We start from the raw sequence: 17,404 nt of genomic DNA, 5'->3' as shown, positions 1-17,404 counted from the left end.
GCATCAGGCCTTGGAGGTGGTGTATACACATAGCCTGCATTCACGGTGGTGGGTGAGCGGACATTGGTGGCAGTAGTTTTTATATGGCGCTTTCACATGTCAGTTCAGAATAAACCTTATTTATTGTCACCGGAAACGACGGCGCCTGCACACTCAGCCGTGCTGTCTTAAGTCTCATTCTGACTGCTATGCTTCCGCTGTACAGACACCAGAAGTGACAAATCAATGCCCCAAGCCTCGGCTTAACACTCTGATGTTACTTCCAGTGTTCCTTCACTGGAACGGACATGTGAAAGCATCCAGCCTGCAGCGTTTACTGATCGTGGGCACATACCCTGAAAGAGTTCACATGCTGCAGCTTTTAAATGTGCACCAATCTGCCAGAGACACATAAGCAACGTGTGCATAAGACTTCAGGAATCTCATTCACTGTGCTGGCATCAAGAAACTCTGTGACAAACCTGCAGTGTGGGTACAGGCCCATACTAATGAGTGGGGAAAAATCTACTGCAAAAAGGCATCAAAATCCTGCATTTTTGCCGCTGTGTTTTTCCTGCCAAGAGACGCAGAAAATTTCTGCACCAAATACTTTGCTAGCATACTTGGATAGGGGGTTATCGGAGCATGCTCGGGTGCTAACAGAGTGACTTCAGCGTGGTAAAAAAAATAGATTCTAGTCCTTGCAGCTGCTTGTCTTGTGGCTGTGCAACAGTCGCAATACATGCATGGATTGCCTAACAAACACAATTCTGTGTTTCAGCCTCTTTCTCAATCGGTCTTCAGATTACGTAGCAAAAACCTGCTGACAGATGCCATTTAATGACAGGTCATGGTTGTTGTGAGTGGCCTGCCTCCGCCACTGAAGATCTTTACAGTACCTATAAAAAATCGCACCTTTTATGAAGTTTAATGGCTGGCTTCCATTCTGAATAAATGAGGTGGGACAGTCTGTCCATAGGACAACAATCAGTCATACACTGCACAAATCTGGCCTTTATGGAAGAGTGGCAAGACGAAAGCCATTTCTCAAAGATCCATAAAAAGTGTGGTTTAAAGTTTGCAACAAGCCACCTGGGAGACACACCAAACATGTGGAAGAAGGTGCTCTGGTCAGATGAAACCAAAATCAAACTTTTTGGTAACTATGCCAAACGATATGTTTGGCGTAAAGGCAACACAGCTCATCATCCTGAACACACAATCCCCACTGTGAAACATGGTGGTGGTGGCAGCATCATAGTTTGGGCCTGCTTTTCTTCAACAGGGACAGGGAAGATGGATGGAGCCAAATACAGGACCATTCTTGAAGAAAACCTGTTGGAGTCTGCAACAGACCTGAGACTGGGACGGAGATTTGTCTTCCAACAAGACATTGATCCCAAACATAAAACAAAATCTACAATGGAATGGTTCACAAATAAACACATCCAGGTGTTAGAATGGCCACGTCAAAGTCCAGACCTCAATCCAATTGAGAATCTGTGGAAAGAGCTGAAAACTGCTGTTCACAAACTATCTCCATCAAACCACACTGAGCTCGAGCTGTTTGCCAAGGAAGAATGGGCAAGAATTTCTGTCTTGTTGTACAAGACTGATAGAGACATACCCCAAGTGACTTGCAGCTGTAATCGCAGCAGAAGGTGGCGCAACAAAGTATTAAGTTAAAAGGGCCAGACTTTTCAGTTTTTGAATTTCCACAAAAATTTAAAATAACCAATAAATTTTGTTCAGCTTCACAATTGTGTTCTACTTGTAAATTTTTGGTGAAGAATCAACAACATTTGGTATCTTTGTTTGAAGCATGATATGTGGGAAAAGGTTGAAAAGTTCCAGGGAGCCGAATACTTTCGCAAGGCACTGTATGTTTACGTCATACTGTCGGTTTGGACTGACGCTCACTTTAAATTTATATTGACATTTATTTAGCTAGAAGGCAGGCAGTTTTCTATACACTTCCATTACAGATAGTGTGCACAGCACGGAAAGTAGCCAACATCATGAGTTCTATGCTTTAATTTTTCAAAACACCTTTTGAAAACGGAAATATGACTTGGTACCTTTAGCAACTACTGCACTTTTCTTTGGAACCAATCACAAGAATAGGGGGGTTGTGATCTTTGTGAGACGTGGATGTCTGTAGCGGAAAGGTATTCTGTAAAAAAATAAAATACCTACGACTGATGGCATGGGATTTCAGTTTCATGGGTTCAAACTTTAGTGTAAAGCTGAAATAAACTCCCACTGATTCCCATAGGTTGAATACGCAGTGGATTTTTGTACTACAGAATTATGCGCAGAAAATTCACTGCATGCTCCAGTGTCTCATTCGCAAGCTACTGAGAAAATCCTATTCCATAATGACAGTCGGCATACCCTTCAAACATGGCAGCAGACATTGGCACTGTAGACGTGAACTCTGTAGTATGGCAAATCAAATGGTGCAGTGCAAATGCTGAAATATTCTACAAAACCGGCCATCAATGCAATGAAATGTGCAGATTTCCCTCTGGATTTTGTGCTGCTGTGTGAATGTATCTCTTTTTGCACTGCTTGTAAGGGAGTCCTGATCAATAATGTAGGAAGTTGATTTTTGCTCATTTTCATAGTCATTGATTTCTGCTTTTATACATGTTTACGTTATTTTTGTGCAACATATAGGACTTGGACATGTTGCCAAGAAGCTGTAATTTCTGTACCCACATAGATGACCTGATTAAAGAAGACCTTTCGCCAAATCTTTCATGATGAACTGGCACAGGATATAATAGTGCAGCAGGGCATTTTTTAGTTTTGCCTCTCCATAGTGGAGAAATTTGGCACCTAGTGAGTTAATTTTCGTTAACTCCAAGTGGGCGTTATTACATTTTTTTGTGTGGCCCCTGTTTCCTCATAGACTGTAAGCTTGTGAGCTGGCCCTCTCACTCCTCTTGGTATCTGTTGAATTATGTGTAATTGTGCAATGTCTTTGTCTGTACATGTCCCCTCTGATTTGTAAAGTGCTATGGAATATGTTGGCGCTATAAAAGCAAAATTATTAACATTCTAATATACCTGAAAAAAAAAACAAAGGATTGAAAAAGATTTTCATTTGCAGAAATTTCTAAAAACTAGTTTTCAGTGTGATAGTATCCACCCTAAAGGTTATCTGTAACCATGGGGAATGTATAGTGCTACATTGGATATAAATTCAAAGAATTTCTAATTAAAATCAAAATCTGCATCAGTTGAATATGGATTTTATGCAGATATTGCTGTGGAATTCTCCCTGTGCATCGTAAAGGATAATATTCTGTTGTCGAATTTATCCTGAAAAAATGAACTTACTGCAGATTTAAAATCTACACCACATTTATTTGCAGATTTTGCCATGTCATCTCCTCTGATAAATATGGATTTTCTGGGTGTAACATCTGCAGTAATATTATAGTATATATAATATCCATGCATTAATATAATGAATAGTTAAGGGAATCCTAATCCCAACAAAAGTTAGATATAGGGAACTCCTAAATACATATTACCTACAAATATGTGGAGCGTATGAACGCCAATAAAGTTAATAATAAAGTATAAAAATATGACAATGTAGTATTAAATATCAACAAATACATTAAAATTTCACATGACAAAAATGTCTGAATGGTCAATAGCGAAGGCTCAACGATGGACCAGTATGCTCATTATTGAACCAAAAGGTAAATATATATCATAATGGCTGAGTTAGAGACATCTGATAGTCAATTAGGTAATATATCCGTGTATATTAGAAACTACAAGATATGTCCACAGTTGTAACCTTATAGTAGTACAAATAATCATTTAGTACATAGAATCCTTTAGTACAGTAACTTGGTTATCCTCAAGTACGGTAGCTCTCAGTAATCCTCTCGTACAGTAAGGGTATGTGCACACGTTGCAGATTTCCTGCAGATCTGCAGCTTTTTTTTCCGTGCAGAATCGCTACAGATCCGCAAGTGATTTACAGTACAATGTAAATCAATGGCAAAAAAAAATGCTGTGCTAATGGTGCAGAAAAATCTGCACAGAAAATGCAGCAGATTCAAAAAAGGACCATGTCAATTCTTTTTGCAGATCTGCTGCGTTTCTGCACCCATTAAATAATAGAAATCTGCAGGGGTAAAAAAAGGAAGAACTCCACACAAAAATCTGCAACATGTGCACATACCAAAAAAAGCGCAGATGAATCTGCAAAGTGTGCACATAGCCTAAATCACTTCGACAGATAGGAGTGGACAAATGAGATCTATCCAAACAGTGTGATTGCGGTACAAGGTAAGGTACCAAGAAAGGACGAAAGGGTCCCAATGGCAATCTCCACAGGTCCAAGGACCAGTGTGCAGCTACCGGGGCTATAAGAAGAAACTTTAATTAAAATCCAGGAACACTGAGATCTCTACAAAGAGGGAGTGAAGCAGTGGTTTTCATTCAAACCAGAAAGTGTCATGGTATCCAAGATTACAATCCACCGGCACTCTAGCTGTGCCAGAATACATTTGTAATCGCCCCCAAAGGTCCACTGTGGACCCGATCAATTCCACATAGTTTGAGGTCATTGGCGTTGCAATTATAGTACAGCTTGAAATTCCTTGGGATAGTCTTTAACCCCTTCACCACCTTGGAATTTTCCATTTTTGCGTTTTTGTTTTTTTTTGCTCCCCTTCTTCCCAGAGCCATTTATTTTTCTGTCAATATGGCCATGTGAGGACCTGTTTTTTGCAGGACAAGTTGTACTTTTGAACGACACAATTAATTTTGCCATATATTGTACTGGGAAACAGGAAATTATTCCAAGTGCGGTGAAATTGCAAAAGAAGTGAAATTCCACAATTGTTTTTACTGTGTTCACTAAATGCTAAAATTGACCTGCCATTATGATTCTCCGGGCCATTACGAGTTCGTTGATACCAGACATGTATAGGTTCTTTTTAAGAAGTAAAAAAAAATCCAAAATGTGTAAAAGGGGGAAAAAAAACAAAAAACATTTTCCAAGATCCGTAGAGTCTCCGTTTTTCAGGGATGGAGTGAGGGCTCATTTTTTTGCGTGCCGAGATGATGTTTTTATTGATGCCATTTGGGGGTAGATACAGTATTTTGATCGCCTGTTACTGCATTTTATTGCAGTATTGCGTCGACCAAGACATAGTTCTGCCAGTTTTGATTTTTTTTTTTCTCGTTGCGCCATTTTCCGATTGGATGAATTCTTTTATATTTTGATAAAATAGAAACTGGCCCACAGGAACAGGAGAATGTGCAGAGGAAACGTGTAGAAGAGGATTAACTGATGTTTTCTTATGGACAACATCCATTTGTAGCAAACAATCCCCCTGCATTTCTATTTTCATGTCTAGAAAGTCAGTTTGTTTGTGATATTTAGTTCTGAGATTAAGCTTTGGAGTTCCCTGACACACAGTTAACAGATCGTCAATATATTTGTTCCACCATTGTGCCTGGGAGGCGGCGTGAGCACAGTCATTGAAAATCTCGCTTTCCGAAAAACCAGGAAAGAAGTTGGTGTATGATGGTGCATATTTGACGCCCATCGCATTACAGCATTTCTGGAGAAAAAACATTAAAAAGGAAATTGAGTCAAAATAAATTGAAAAAGCTCCAGTATCAAGGAGCACAATGTGTTGTCTAAATTGCTTGTGTTTATAAAGAACCCCACGGCCTCCAATCCATCAGTATGCTTAATGCAAGTATAAAGAGATTGTACATCCGCAGTCACAACGAGCACGTGTGGTTCCCAGATAAGTCCTCAAACTGCTGAAGGATGTCTGTAGTTTCTGACAGAGTAGGGTCTCAAGTAAGGGGTGTAAATAGTGCTCAATAAATTTACAGGCTGGGTTGCACATGCTTACTATACTTGAAACAATCGGATGCCCTGGTGGATCCAAAGGGTCTTTGTGAACTTTGGGAAGTATATAGAAAGTAGGACAAACACATACTCAAACTTTATTTGGGATGATACCTTGAGGAGTGATCTTATCCAAAATCTAAAATAATCTATCAGTAAGACTGATTTCCGGATTATGTGACAAGGGCGTGTGCGACTCTCTTCCCGGAGTTGTGTGAGGGTTTGTTCCCAGGGTTAGGAAATGCTGCAGGTTGGACGCTGCGAACATCCGCAGCGTCCAACCCGCAGCGGCCAGATGCTACAGCATAGTGGATGGGATTTGAAGAAATCCCATCTCCACTATGGGAAGACGGACATGCGGCTCGTCTTTAGAGACCGCAGCATGTCAACTTATCTTGCAGAGATGCTCAGTCTCCTCAAGATAAATTTCCCGTCCAATGTATTGAGCGCGGTGATTCCTCATGGTTCAATGAACACATGCGGAATCACCTGCGTTCAAAAGTCTGCAGCGCTTTGGACCGAGCGGATGTGCTGCATCCAAAGCGCTGCCGGTTCCTGACAGTGGGAACATACCCTAAAGGCTTCTTTTTCGTAGTTCCCCACCAGCCAGATCAACACTTTCCACCATTACCAGCTGGTTTAAATACCTTTAAAAAATGAACATCCTGCAGATTTAAAATCCACACCAAATTTCTTTGCAGATTTTGTCATGCGATCTAATCTGATACTAAATTATATTGCTGATTTTACACCCAGAAAATTCATATTGAGGCAGCAGCAATGTACCCACCTCATGCCCCCCAATACTGGTGGAGTTTTTATACACTTTGTGTAAGAGTGACAATTGCAAAAAACAACAACTTAGAATTCCAGAATAAAAGACATTTACGTTCAGATATCAGTACATAAATGCCTGTAAATTCCAGGAGTCCATGTTTACTTTTGCATGTACTGAACCCTTCAGAAATCCTATTCTTCCAACTCTTTGGTAAGTAATGTAAACCAAAAGCATCCGACTTAAAAGATTCTGCTACAGAAACACAATTCTTTGCCTAATATTGTTTCCCAACATTGTTTGCGATCTGAGCCATATAAGATGACTCTTCTAAAAACACAAATACCTTTTATACGGTTCTGCATGTGACTTGACCAACTTTAGCCACAACTTTCCATTTTCTTCATCAGTAGACATTGGGTTGGCTGCTGTAAAGGTACCGTCACACTAAACGATATCGCTAGCGATCCGTGACGTTGCAGCGTCCTGGCTAGCGATATCGTTTAGTTTGACACGCAGCAGCGATCAGGATCCTGCTGTGATGTCGCTGGTCGCTGAATAAAGTCCAGAACTTTATTTGGTCGCTAGGTCGCCGTGTATCGTTGTGTTTGACACCAAAAGCAACGATACCAGCGAAGTTTTACACTGGTAACCAGGGTAAACATCGGGTTACTAAGCGCAGGGCCGCGCTTAGTAACCCGATGTTTACCCTGGTTACCAGCGTAAAAGTAAAAAAAACAAACAGTACATGCTCACCTGCACGTCCCCCAGCGTCTGCTTCCTGCTCTGACTGAGATCCGGCCCTAAAGTGAAAGTGAAAGCACAGCGGTGACGTCACCGCTCTGCTGTTAGGGCCGGAGCTCAGTCAGTGTCAGGAAGCAGACGCTGGGGGACGCGCAGGTGAGTATGTACGGTTTGTTTTTTTTTACTTTTACGCTGGTAACCAGGGTAAACATCGGGTTACTAAGCGCGGCCCTGCGCTTAGTAACCCGATGTTTACCCTGGTTACCCGGGGACCTCGGCATCGTTGGTCGCTGGAGAGCGGTCTGTGTGACAGCTCTACAGCGATCAAACAGCGACGCTGCAGCGATCGGCATCGTTGTCGCTATCGCTGCAGCGTCGCTTAATGTGACGGTACCTTAAGGCCTGCGCGGAATAATCTTTGGACCATGTTTTCTCAGATTACAGGTCCTTAGATGAAGGGTATTTTTCTTCTCTTTCAACTGTTTATTCCGTACCACTTTGTACATTGAGACTGAGCAGTAGTACAAGCCTCAGCCACTACATAATCACTTGAATTTTAATAAAAACTTATTGGAATGGGACTGAAGTGACCTTAAAATCAAGGAACAGTCACTATTAAATGTCCGTAGTGTGTCTGGTAAAGAATGAAGTGGATGCAGTGCACCCTAGAGTTTCTGGGATACTTGACTCAGCTGTTCACTGATGGTGCTCGAAGTCAAGTCCCACTATATATGATATTGATAACCTATCCCAGAGACAGGCAGTCAGTAAGAGAATTCCTGGAACCTTCCTTTAATTTTTTTTTTCTTTATTAACTCTTTCATGTATATCTAAAATCACTTGCATTAGGATTGTCTAGCAACTCATGAGGCTTATGTAGAAGCAAGAAGTACATTTTAAGTTTTGCTTTTATTTGAGTAATGAACTGAAAGCCATTCTCATCATTGTCATTTCCTCTGCTCTAAATGTTAATCAGAGTTGTTGCTTTCTTTTATTTAGGCTGGCATTCCTACTGATATGCATGAGAATCTACAACCTTTTTAGTATCTGTGTATTTGTTTTTTTTTTTCCTTTCTGGTTTTACCGTTTTGATAACAAAAACCTTTTCCTTTTTTTCCCAGGCGAGTTTATACAGAGGTGGTTACAGCCGATTTGCTCCGTACTGAAGTGACGTAAGCCTATTGTTTATTCAGCCTGGACAAAACTGCCCTTCTCCCCATTTGCCTGTCTCCTTTCCCTCAACTGTCAAGGTTTGCGTGGCCCGGCTTTTGCAATACTTAAAGAGAAACTCCTCTAGGAATTTTCTGGCAATGAAAGATGGATGGATAAAACTGAAATATATACAAATCAAACAAAGTGGACATATTATTACTTTTTTTTTTTTATACCTCAGCTTTCTTTCAAACTGCGATTTTTATTTCTGTATTTTTTAAGGGGTGTGTTCATTTGTTCCAAAGATTTTTTTTTTTTTCAACTGTGGTATAAGTGTGTGTGTATATATATATTATTTACATAACTCTGTGCAGTGAGCTTTTATTACAATTATTACTATTATTATTATTATTACTATTATAATTGTTCTTTCTATGCCTGGGAGAAGAAAATGGAGCAACAAAATGGCGATGCAAGATTAAAAGACGACTAGAGAAAAGTTTATAACTTAGTTTCAAGCTACTTTCAGTAATTTCCTCGGGAGTGAGAGTCGGTTATAACAAAGTGTTCTCAAATACTTTTTTTTAAGAACTGAGTAAAGGAAACCTTTACAAAAGTCCACAATATAGAAATAATGAATTGTCATATTTTTACTACCTGCAGCTGTTTCATTACGTAACTAATTTCATTTATTTAATACCATATATAGGACAGTTGTTTTGTGCAGGATAAGAACATAGATTAATGGACTTCAATGTAGTAGAATCTTAGCAAATATTTAATATTATTGCTATACTTTTTTTTTTTTTAAACCAAAACTTTGTGCAAGAGCAAGAGCGTTAGTGATTTATGGAAACTGATTTGACTATGACTCCATCGAAGGCATATTTTGTCATTTGTCTGTTTTTTAGCTTTAGTTATTGCTTATATACAACATTAATTATAATAGGGGAAATGAATTTATGTACTAGTTTGTTCCCATGCTGCTGTTCTACTATCGTGCTGGCCACAGTATCCATCCGAAAGAAAGTACCCAAACTTTGGCAGCTTAACCCTTACACAGCTGCAGATATATACAGTATTTTTTTTATTTACCTTTGCTTGGATAAGTACAACAGTTTTTATTTCCTGGAGCTGTAATAATCTTTTAGTACGGAGTATTTTAAATCCTTGCTATTTAATGGAGGAGTAGATCAAATTTAAAGGGAAAATAAGGAATACTACTTCCTCCGGACAATATTGCAGCTATTCGTTTATCAGTCAGGTAAAAAAAAAAAAAAAAAAACTTTCCACACAAGTGGATTGTCTTTGTCTTCCTACAAGTGATACAAATTGTGATGTAAATTGTAATTTGCTACTATTGGGTAATTATGTGGTACCACATTGTAGTCCTATTGTGCACTGCATTATACTGTATGCATTATCAGACACCATGTCACTGCAGCCATGGATTTGTTTTTGCCCATTCATGTGGTGTTACAAATTTCACATGATTGGAATATCTGTGTATTTCTCTTTTTTACCTTCTTCAGGACAGCTACAGTTATTGCCACCATAGACCTTTTTACTAATGATTGTCCCACTCTACAGCCTCTGGATGCTAATGGGTTACTCCAGCTATTGTGAATGCAGTAGAATCACAAGAGGCGATATCTCCTAACTATGGGAGCTCTATGCAAAATCTATCTTTTAAAGGTGTTAATGTGAAATTGTTTTCTACCCTCCCTCCCATCCCCCTCACCCTTCTACGATTGCACACTGGCTGTAAAGTGTCCAAGTTTGCACAAATACATTTTACTTCTCTGATCATGATCTAAATGTCATGTTACATTTTTTTACATAATGCTAGCTGTACTAGCTTGTTAATGTTGTGTCTTTTTTAATGTGTGCTTTGTCTTTTTAAACTTAATTCTGATTTTAAGTCTGTATATTTCTACAGATTACTTAACAGTTATGGCCAAGGATACAAGTAGAGAAGAGTAAAACTTAAGTAGATATTCAGATGTGATTGTCCGTTAAATCGATTAAAAGGCAACAACAAAACAAGACTTAAAAGGAATACAGTAGTACAGTTACAACTAGAATAGCTGTTCCCATCATAATGCTGTACTTTGGCACTGAATGTGCACGACACTGCTTTCAGTTGGCCCATTTGCTGTCATCTGTGCTACAGCTGCTTCAGAAATGTATATTTCTACACTGTACTTGGCACAACTTTCAGATGAATGTCCGTATCATTTCCCACTCGTGCACAAATACTTTGTCAATACTACAGCTACTGTCATTTGGTTTTGTTGCATTTGATGCATGTAACAAACAGCTTTTGCCATGGTTAGAAAATACAGTACAGTGCAGCTGGTCCAGTATAATATGTATCATAATGTAAATAAATCTTTCCTCCTATGAGTAATTTATTAAATGTTACTATGTGAATTTGTTTCATTCACTTATGTTAAGTAGATAATGGTGGATTGAGAAAGCGAATACAAATGATCATTGGAAAATAAAGTTCCACTCTCTTTTGAACGATGCCAGTTGAGGCTACAGCATCCCCAATTTTTGGGGGTGTTGTGCATTGCTTGCCTCTGAGAAGTGTTACCGGGCTGTTCCCTACAGCATAGAGAGAGCTCTTCTCATCTGCAGCTCTGCTCCAGCTAGAAAATTCTGCAAGGTCAAGTCCTTGGTAATGCAGCCGCAACATGACCTGGATATACAGGCTTTGTAGCATGGCAACTCCAGCCCATACACAGACATCAGTAATCTACACAAGTCACATTCATGAATCCTGAGCTTGGCTGGGGCTCCCTGTGAGCAGCCCCAAGGTCGAAAAGTAAGATGGAGTCAGGTTTATAAAATGAATATCAAGGTCATTTGATAGGCTGTGTTTTTAAAGGGGTTGTCCTTGTAATATGAGACATTATTGCCCTCCAGTAAAATAAATTCTTGCTGTTGTATGTATGTATATTGCACACCCTGTGTGTTGGCATTGGTACGGGTACTTCAGTTGTGAAAGTTTTTCAGATTTGCTCATGTTTGTTTAGATGGAGTTTTTACTGCAGTTTATGATGGCAGGACTGAGTGGACATAAAGGAGCATTCTGCAGCTGTGTGTGTGCAGTAACTTAAGCTGGAGTTACACTAAACGACTTACCAACGATCACAACCAGCGATACGACCTGGCCGTGATCGTTGGTAAGTCGTTGTGTGGTCGCTGGGGAGCTGTCACACTGACAGTTCTCTCCAGCGACCAACGATCAGGGGAACGACTTCGGCATCGTTGAAACTGTCTTCAACGATGCCGAAGTCCCCCTGCAGCACCCGGGTAACCAGGGTAAACATCGGGTTACTAAGTGCAGGGCCGCGCTTAGTAACCCGATATTTACCCTGGTTACCATTGTAAAAGTAAAAAAAAAAAAACACTACATACTCACATTCTGATGTCTGTCATGTCCCCCGCCGGCGTCCACAGGGTTAAAACTGCTTTCGGTAAGAGCGTTGCTAATGCACGCGCTGCTGCCGAGAGCTTCCCTGCACTGAATGTGTCAGCGCCGGCAGTAACAGCGGTGACGTCACCGCTGTGCTCTGCTTTACGGCCGGCGCTGACAGTCAATGCAGGGAAGCTCTCGGCAGCAGCGCGTGCATAGCAGCGCTCCTGCCGAAAGCAGTTTTAACCCTATGGACAACGGGGGACGTGACAGACATCAGAATGTGAGTATGTACTGGTTTGTTTGTTTTTTTAACTTTTACAATGGTAACCAGGGTAAATATCGGGTTACTAAGCACGGCCCTGCGCTTAGTAACCCGATATTTACCCTGGTTACAAGTGAACACATCGCTGGATCGGCATCACACACGCCGATCCAGCGATGACAGCGGGTGATCAGCGACCAAAAAATGGTCCTGATCATTCCCATCGACCAACGATCTCCCAGCAGGGTCCTGATCGTTGGTCGCTGTCACACATAACGAGATTGTTAGCTGGATCGTTGCTACGTCACCAAAAGCGTGACGTTGCAACGATATCGTTATGTGTGACTCGCAGTCTTCGGCCATTTTCAGTGATGCTCCAGTGTCACGCACCTAATCACACCGCCTCCTCTGGGGGGAGCAGAGGTCAGTACTAATCTGAGACTTAGAACAAGGCTAGAGATTTCAATTCATAAAGTAATTGCTGCTCCACATAGAAGCCTGTGTGATTCAGCAGATTACAAATGTGGTCACGTGGTGATGCAGTGGACTGGAGTGCCGCTGAAAACTGCAGAAGACTGCAACTACTGCACTGATTACACGTATACACATCATTGCTAACAAAGGGGAAAGAAAAAGTCACCAGTGTGTTAATTTAAAATAAAACGTAGAAGCAAAATTGTTCCTATGTACATCACATCTCTACAATGCACTGCTGAGTCCTGAGGTGCCAAACTGCACCACCATGTCACATGTAAGAGCACTCGCACAATACACCAATTTATCTAAATAAAAGATGGGGTCACTTCAGTCTCTTCCGTCATTTTTAATTTTGTTAAACCTTTCCCATGAGGATAAACATTTATTTTAATGCACATTGTGTGACTGCTCCATAAAACCCAAGTTGTATATTTCCTTTAATTTTTTTGTTCACTTCCTATTTGTATCCAACAAAAACATTGGCAGCATTCTGTATGGACGAAAGTATTGTCACAATCACTTCTAGAAAAACGCCTCTGTACATTTTGCTCCAGATGGGGCTTAGTACAGCAGCACATGGAGGCCAGGGGGCTATATTATATGACTGCTGTCTTGACTCCATGCAAATGGTGCCCTATTTATCTTGTGCTAGGTGGTTTTCTACAAGGATCTTGACGCCTCGCCCTCGCTCCCATGCAAACCTGTCAAATACATTAGCCACACTTATTTTATTTTTTTTTTTCTTTGCTTGTAAACCTTGAGCACAATTGTCAAAATTTAGGACCTGGTCTGCACCAATAATTTACAGTTCTATACAAACAGATAAGCACTTCTGTTGATAACATGGCTGCTGGTGGAAGAGTAGGTACCCAGACCAGTTCCTCTTATGGACAGAAATGCTGGTCAGTTTGTGGGGAAAACTGCACTAATGAGGGAAAGTGGCCAAGTCCTTTAAGTGGTTAACTTTTACATGTGGAAGGGACTCTGTTCACTGCATACCTCTATGTAGTTTTAGACTTTAGCTATTTACATCATTATTTTTTGCTATGATTTTGAGACTGTTATAAAAAAAAAATAAAAAAAAATGAAAATAGTCTGAGATCAGGTAGGTGTTCTATATACCAGTCGTAGTATGAAGTGCATTTGGAGGATTAGATGGAAAATAAAGGAATAGAATATTTAGTCATTGCGTCAGTGACACCCAACCATAAATGTGCATGAGAACAGCTGCTGCAGATCCACAGGTCTTCCGACCAGTAAAGGGGAAAAAGGAACCAAATGTGGTTTATCCGCGCTGCTGGTAGGCAATAAAGATCCAAATGGAAGTATAATAAAAGATTTTTATTTCCGATTCTTTAGTCAACACTTTTCTTTCCAGACTTCTTCCTCAGGACACAATCCATATATTACGACAGTGGATGATGAACATATTAATACACATGGTTTAGCAAAATAATGGGCACCAAAGAGACAGCGTTCACATGTCGGGTGTCTTTTCATTGGCGCCCATCCTTTATTATACTTCCATGTGGATCTTCATTGCCTACCAGCAGCGTGGATAAAGCACTTTTGGCGCCTGTTTTCTCCTACTAATTAATAACACTTGTCAGCTAGGTGGTGTGCCGTTACCAAGGCTAAAAAGTGCCACAATTTACCAGTCACAGAACAGATGGAGGGTATTTTATTGGCGTACACCAAAATCCCAACTCTTCTACATTTGTCATGCTTGGACAACCTCTTTTAACCTACAGGGTTTTACTTGAACCAGTTTTTTTGTTTGCTAATTAAGAGAATTACACATATAAAAAAACAAAGGTCAAACTGCAATTACTTTTGTTGTCTTATTTTACTATCTACTCCTGAAAGAAGCTCACAATCAATATTGTTTTACAGTAAACTGTATTGAACATGCTTGCCATCATTTTTAACTGTATATTTGTTTCATGTAGTACAGTATTGCATTAAACAGATTTCTTTATCCATTTTTAAACGTTACTGATCCTTCCTTCCTTTCTGAGGGTTAGCATTTTTTCATACTGTTGTGATCGATCAATGACAAGTGTTTCTGTGCTGTTTTCTGTGCCTGCTTCATTCTGGGACTGCAGTAGATTGCCAACTGGTGTTCAAGCAAATATTGGGGGGAAACAATGGGGATTAACCAAAAATAAGAAAACTGGCCACTTTCTCTCCCAAATATCACTGTTTTTGAACAGTCTTTGACCTGGGAACTGTACCAACAAGCACGCCTATAGAAGGGATCCTTTTTTACAAAAAAAGATTTTCAAGTGACTGGTGGAATAATTTGACTTTTATTGTGTGTCCTATGATCCTAGGATATGTTTTGTGCTACAGGATGGTCTGTGCTACAATTTAGGCTATTTGCATGAAACAAATCGTGGGCCTTATAATCTCATAAGAAATTTTTGGGGGCATGAAAAATTCTGATGCAAGAGTGTCGTAGTTGCAGACACATTTTGCAGACACATTTTCTGTAATAATGGGAATATCGTCTACATGTTGCCGGACTTGTAAACCCTTTACAATGCCTATAGCCTGTTAGGACCAAATGTGATTTTTATTTATTTTTTTTTAGAAGCTTTTAGAAAAAAAAAACCCTGAAAACTCTTAAACTCCTTTTTAAAGCTACATTCCCACAATGAGATTTTGGTGAGTTTTTGTACATTGTATTTTTGAATACATGCAAGCAGTTTATTTTAGTTAATGGAAGCACAATTGGTGCAGACCATCTGCAACAACAAAAGCGCATCATGGAACAGAGACTAGAGATGAGCGAATTTGATCGGGTCAGGGCTTATTCGGCAAGCCACAGCGCTTACCGAATAAGCTGCAGAGGGATCCCGAATACATGGAGCGCGCCGGCTGATCAGATGTTCGGCTCCGCAGCTGCATGTGTCCCGGCTGTGTGACAGTCACAACATGCATGGAGAGCCTAACAAACAGGCTATCCATGCATGTGCTGTGACTGTCACACAACCGTGACACATGCAGCTGTGGAGCCAAACATCTGATCAGCCGGCGCGATCCGGGTTCCCGCTGCAGCTTATTCGGTAAGTGCTATAGCTTGCTGAATAAGCAGGGACCTGAACAAATTTGCTCAACTCTAGCAGGGGCAAAGCAGGGCACTTGTTCTCAGCTGGTAAATTCCCATGATAACATGCCAACCACGTGCAGACATCTGCTGGTATCATCTGAGGATAGTGATTGGCCGCAGTGGACACATGCAGATGGTCAAGCACATTGCTGCTTCAATAAGTCTTTATCAAGTGGCTTGTGGTGATCGAAAATGAATGGTTAGACCTGGGCGATACTGTGAAAGGACGTGTCACTTGCCATAAATATGTAACACTCAGGATATGTGCACACGGTCAGGAATGGCAGCGCTTTGGACGCAGCACATGTCCGCTGCCTCCCAAGCGCTGCCGGCTATTGAACACTTTATGTGACTGCAGTTTTCTGAATCCTTAACCCCCCCCCCCAGTGCACACGCCATGTATGCATTATACGAGCTCCTGGTCAAAGCTGGGCCATATATTTGCATGGAGTGAGGCCACATCATCTACCCAGACATGTCCTCTGTACTGCCATGACACTAGTTGGGGTGCGACCTCACTCAAAGTGCAGCAAAAATGTGCCCACTGGACGGGCTGTGGCCGGGAGTATGTGTAAGGAAGTGGTTGGGTTGTCGTATTTCCCCCACTGAAGACATCAGTCACACTACTCTATTATAGCAATGTTATGGACCTGAAAGGTCCTGCAGTATTAACCACCGGCCACAAGAGGTCATTGTCTTACGTTTGCGATCTTTAGATTTTTCCGGTGTTCAGGAATGAGTGGGTTAACACCTAGCCAGCCAGGGAGAGGGAGGAGTGGCCAGACAAGAGACTAGCTCCAGGTAGAGTCTAAGTTGCCAGAGTGTGTGGAGAGTTCTGGAGAGAGCAGAATCTGTGGAGCCGAGAGGCACAATGCAACAAGAACCATTACAGAACTGTAGAGACGACTGGGATTCAGTTTAGCAGGCAAGTGGGTGTGCAACTCGTTGATGGGAGAACTAAATGAAGACGTGACTTCTGTGTTGGCCAGAAATGGGGCTCCCCAGATGAGGACACATGAACGAAGTGGCTCTAGGAGCAGCCATTGTAAAGGATCACAGACTGCTGTTTGGATGCAAGGTTGACAATGTATAATATCGACCCGTGTCCCTGCATCAGGAAGATGGAGATATATCGAATTTGGTCTGCTTATTTACCGTCCACATGTTAAGTACTGTCAGCAAAAACTGATAAGAATATACCTCTGTATGAGAGAGAAGTCATGTAAAGAGTTCTTTGTTCTTACGAATGTGCCTGGTGTTCTTGTCTTGAAGTCTAATGGACCTGGTGAGGAGTGAAATGGGACAGATGATGGTACCCATAGCAACGCTGCCAGCATTTAAACACACACACTACCCAGAACTCTTGTTTCTTCTGTAATGTGCCGGGGTGTTGAATCCATGACACTCACCCACTGCTACCACCCTGGGCACATTTACATATGTATAACTAATACATACCCTTCAGTCCCGGCTCAGAAACTGGCGAATCTCCACAGCGGACTCTGGGGGGATTCATAATTCTGCAGTCATACAAAGTGACTACAGACTTATTGATTTGGACCAGACAATCCCTTTAAGCC

General features: G+C 41.0%; 1 protein-coding gene across 16 annotated transcripts in view; it reads left to right on the top strand.

The window, feature by feature from the left end:
* RBFOX2 (RNA binding fox-1 homolog 2) overlaps nt 1-10,970 on the top strand; it is a 641,301-nt gene extending 630,331 nt beyond the window's left edge. For all 16 annotated transcript variants that reach the window (XM_077276184.1, XM_077276185.1, XM_077276172.1 and 13 more), the window contains one exon: nt 8,516-10,970. In XM_077276184.1, coding sequence (XP_077132299.1) covers nt 8,516-8,560 — 45 coding nt within the window. In that variant the 3' untranslated portion in view covers nt 8,561-10,970. The remainder of the gene's footprint in view (nt 1-8,515) is intronic.
* The last annotated feature ends 6,434 nt before the right edge of the window (nt 10,971-17,404 follow it).

The sequence above is a fragment of the Ranitomeya variabilis genome, chromosome 8 (genome assembly GCF_051348905.1).
Source record: "Ranitomeya variabilis isolate aRanVar5 chromosome 8, aRanVar5.hap1, whole genome shotgun sequence".
Classification (NCBI taxonomy): Eukaryota; Metazoa; Chordata; class Amphibia; order Anura; family Dendrobatidae; genus Ranitomeya; species Ranitomeya variabilis.
The sequence above is the reverse complement of the archived record's forward strand: the minus strand, read 5'-3'. Positions and strand labels throughout refer to the sequence as shown.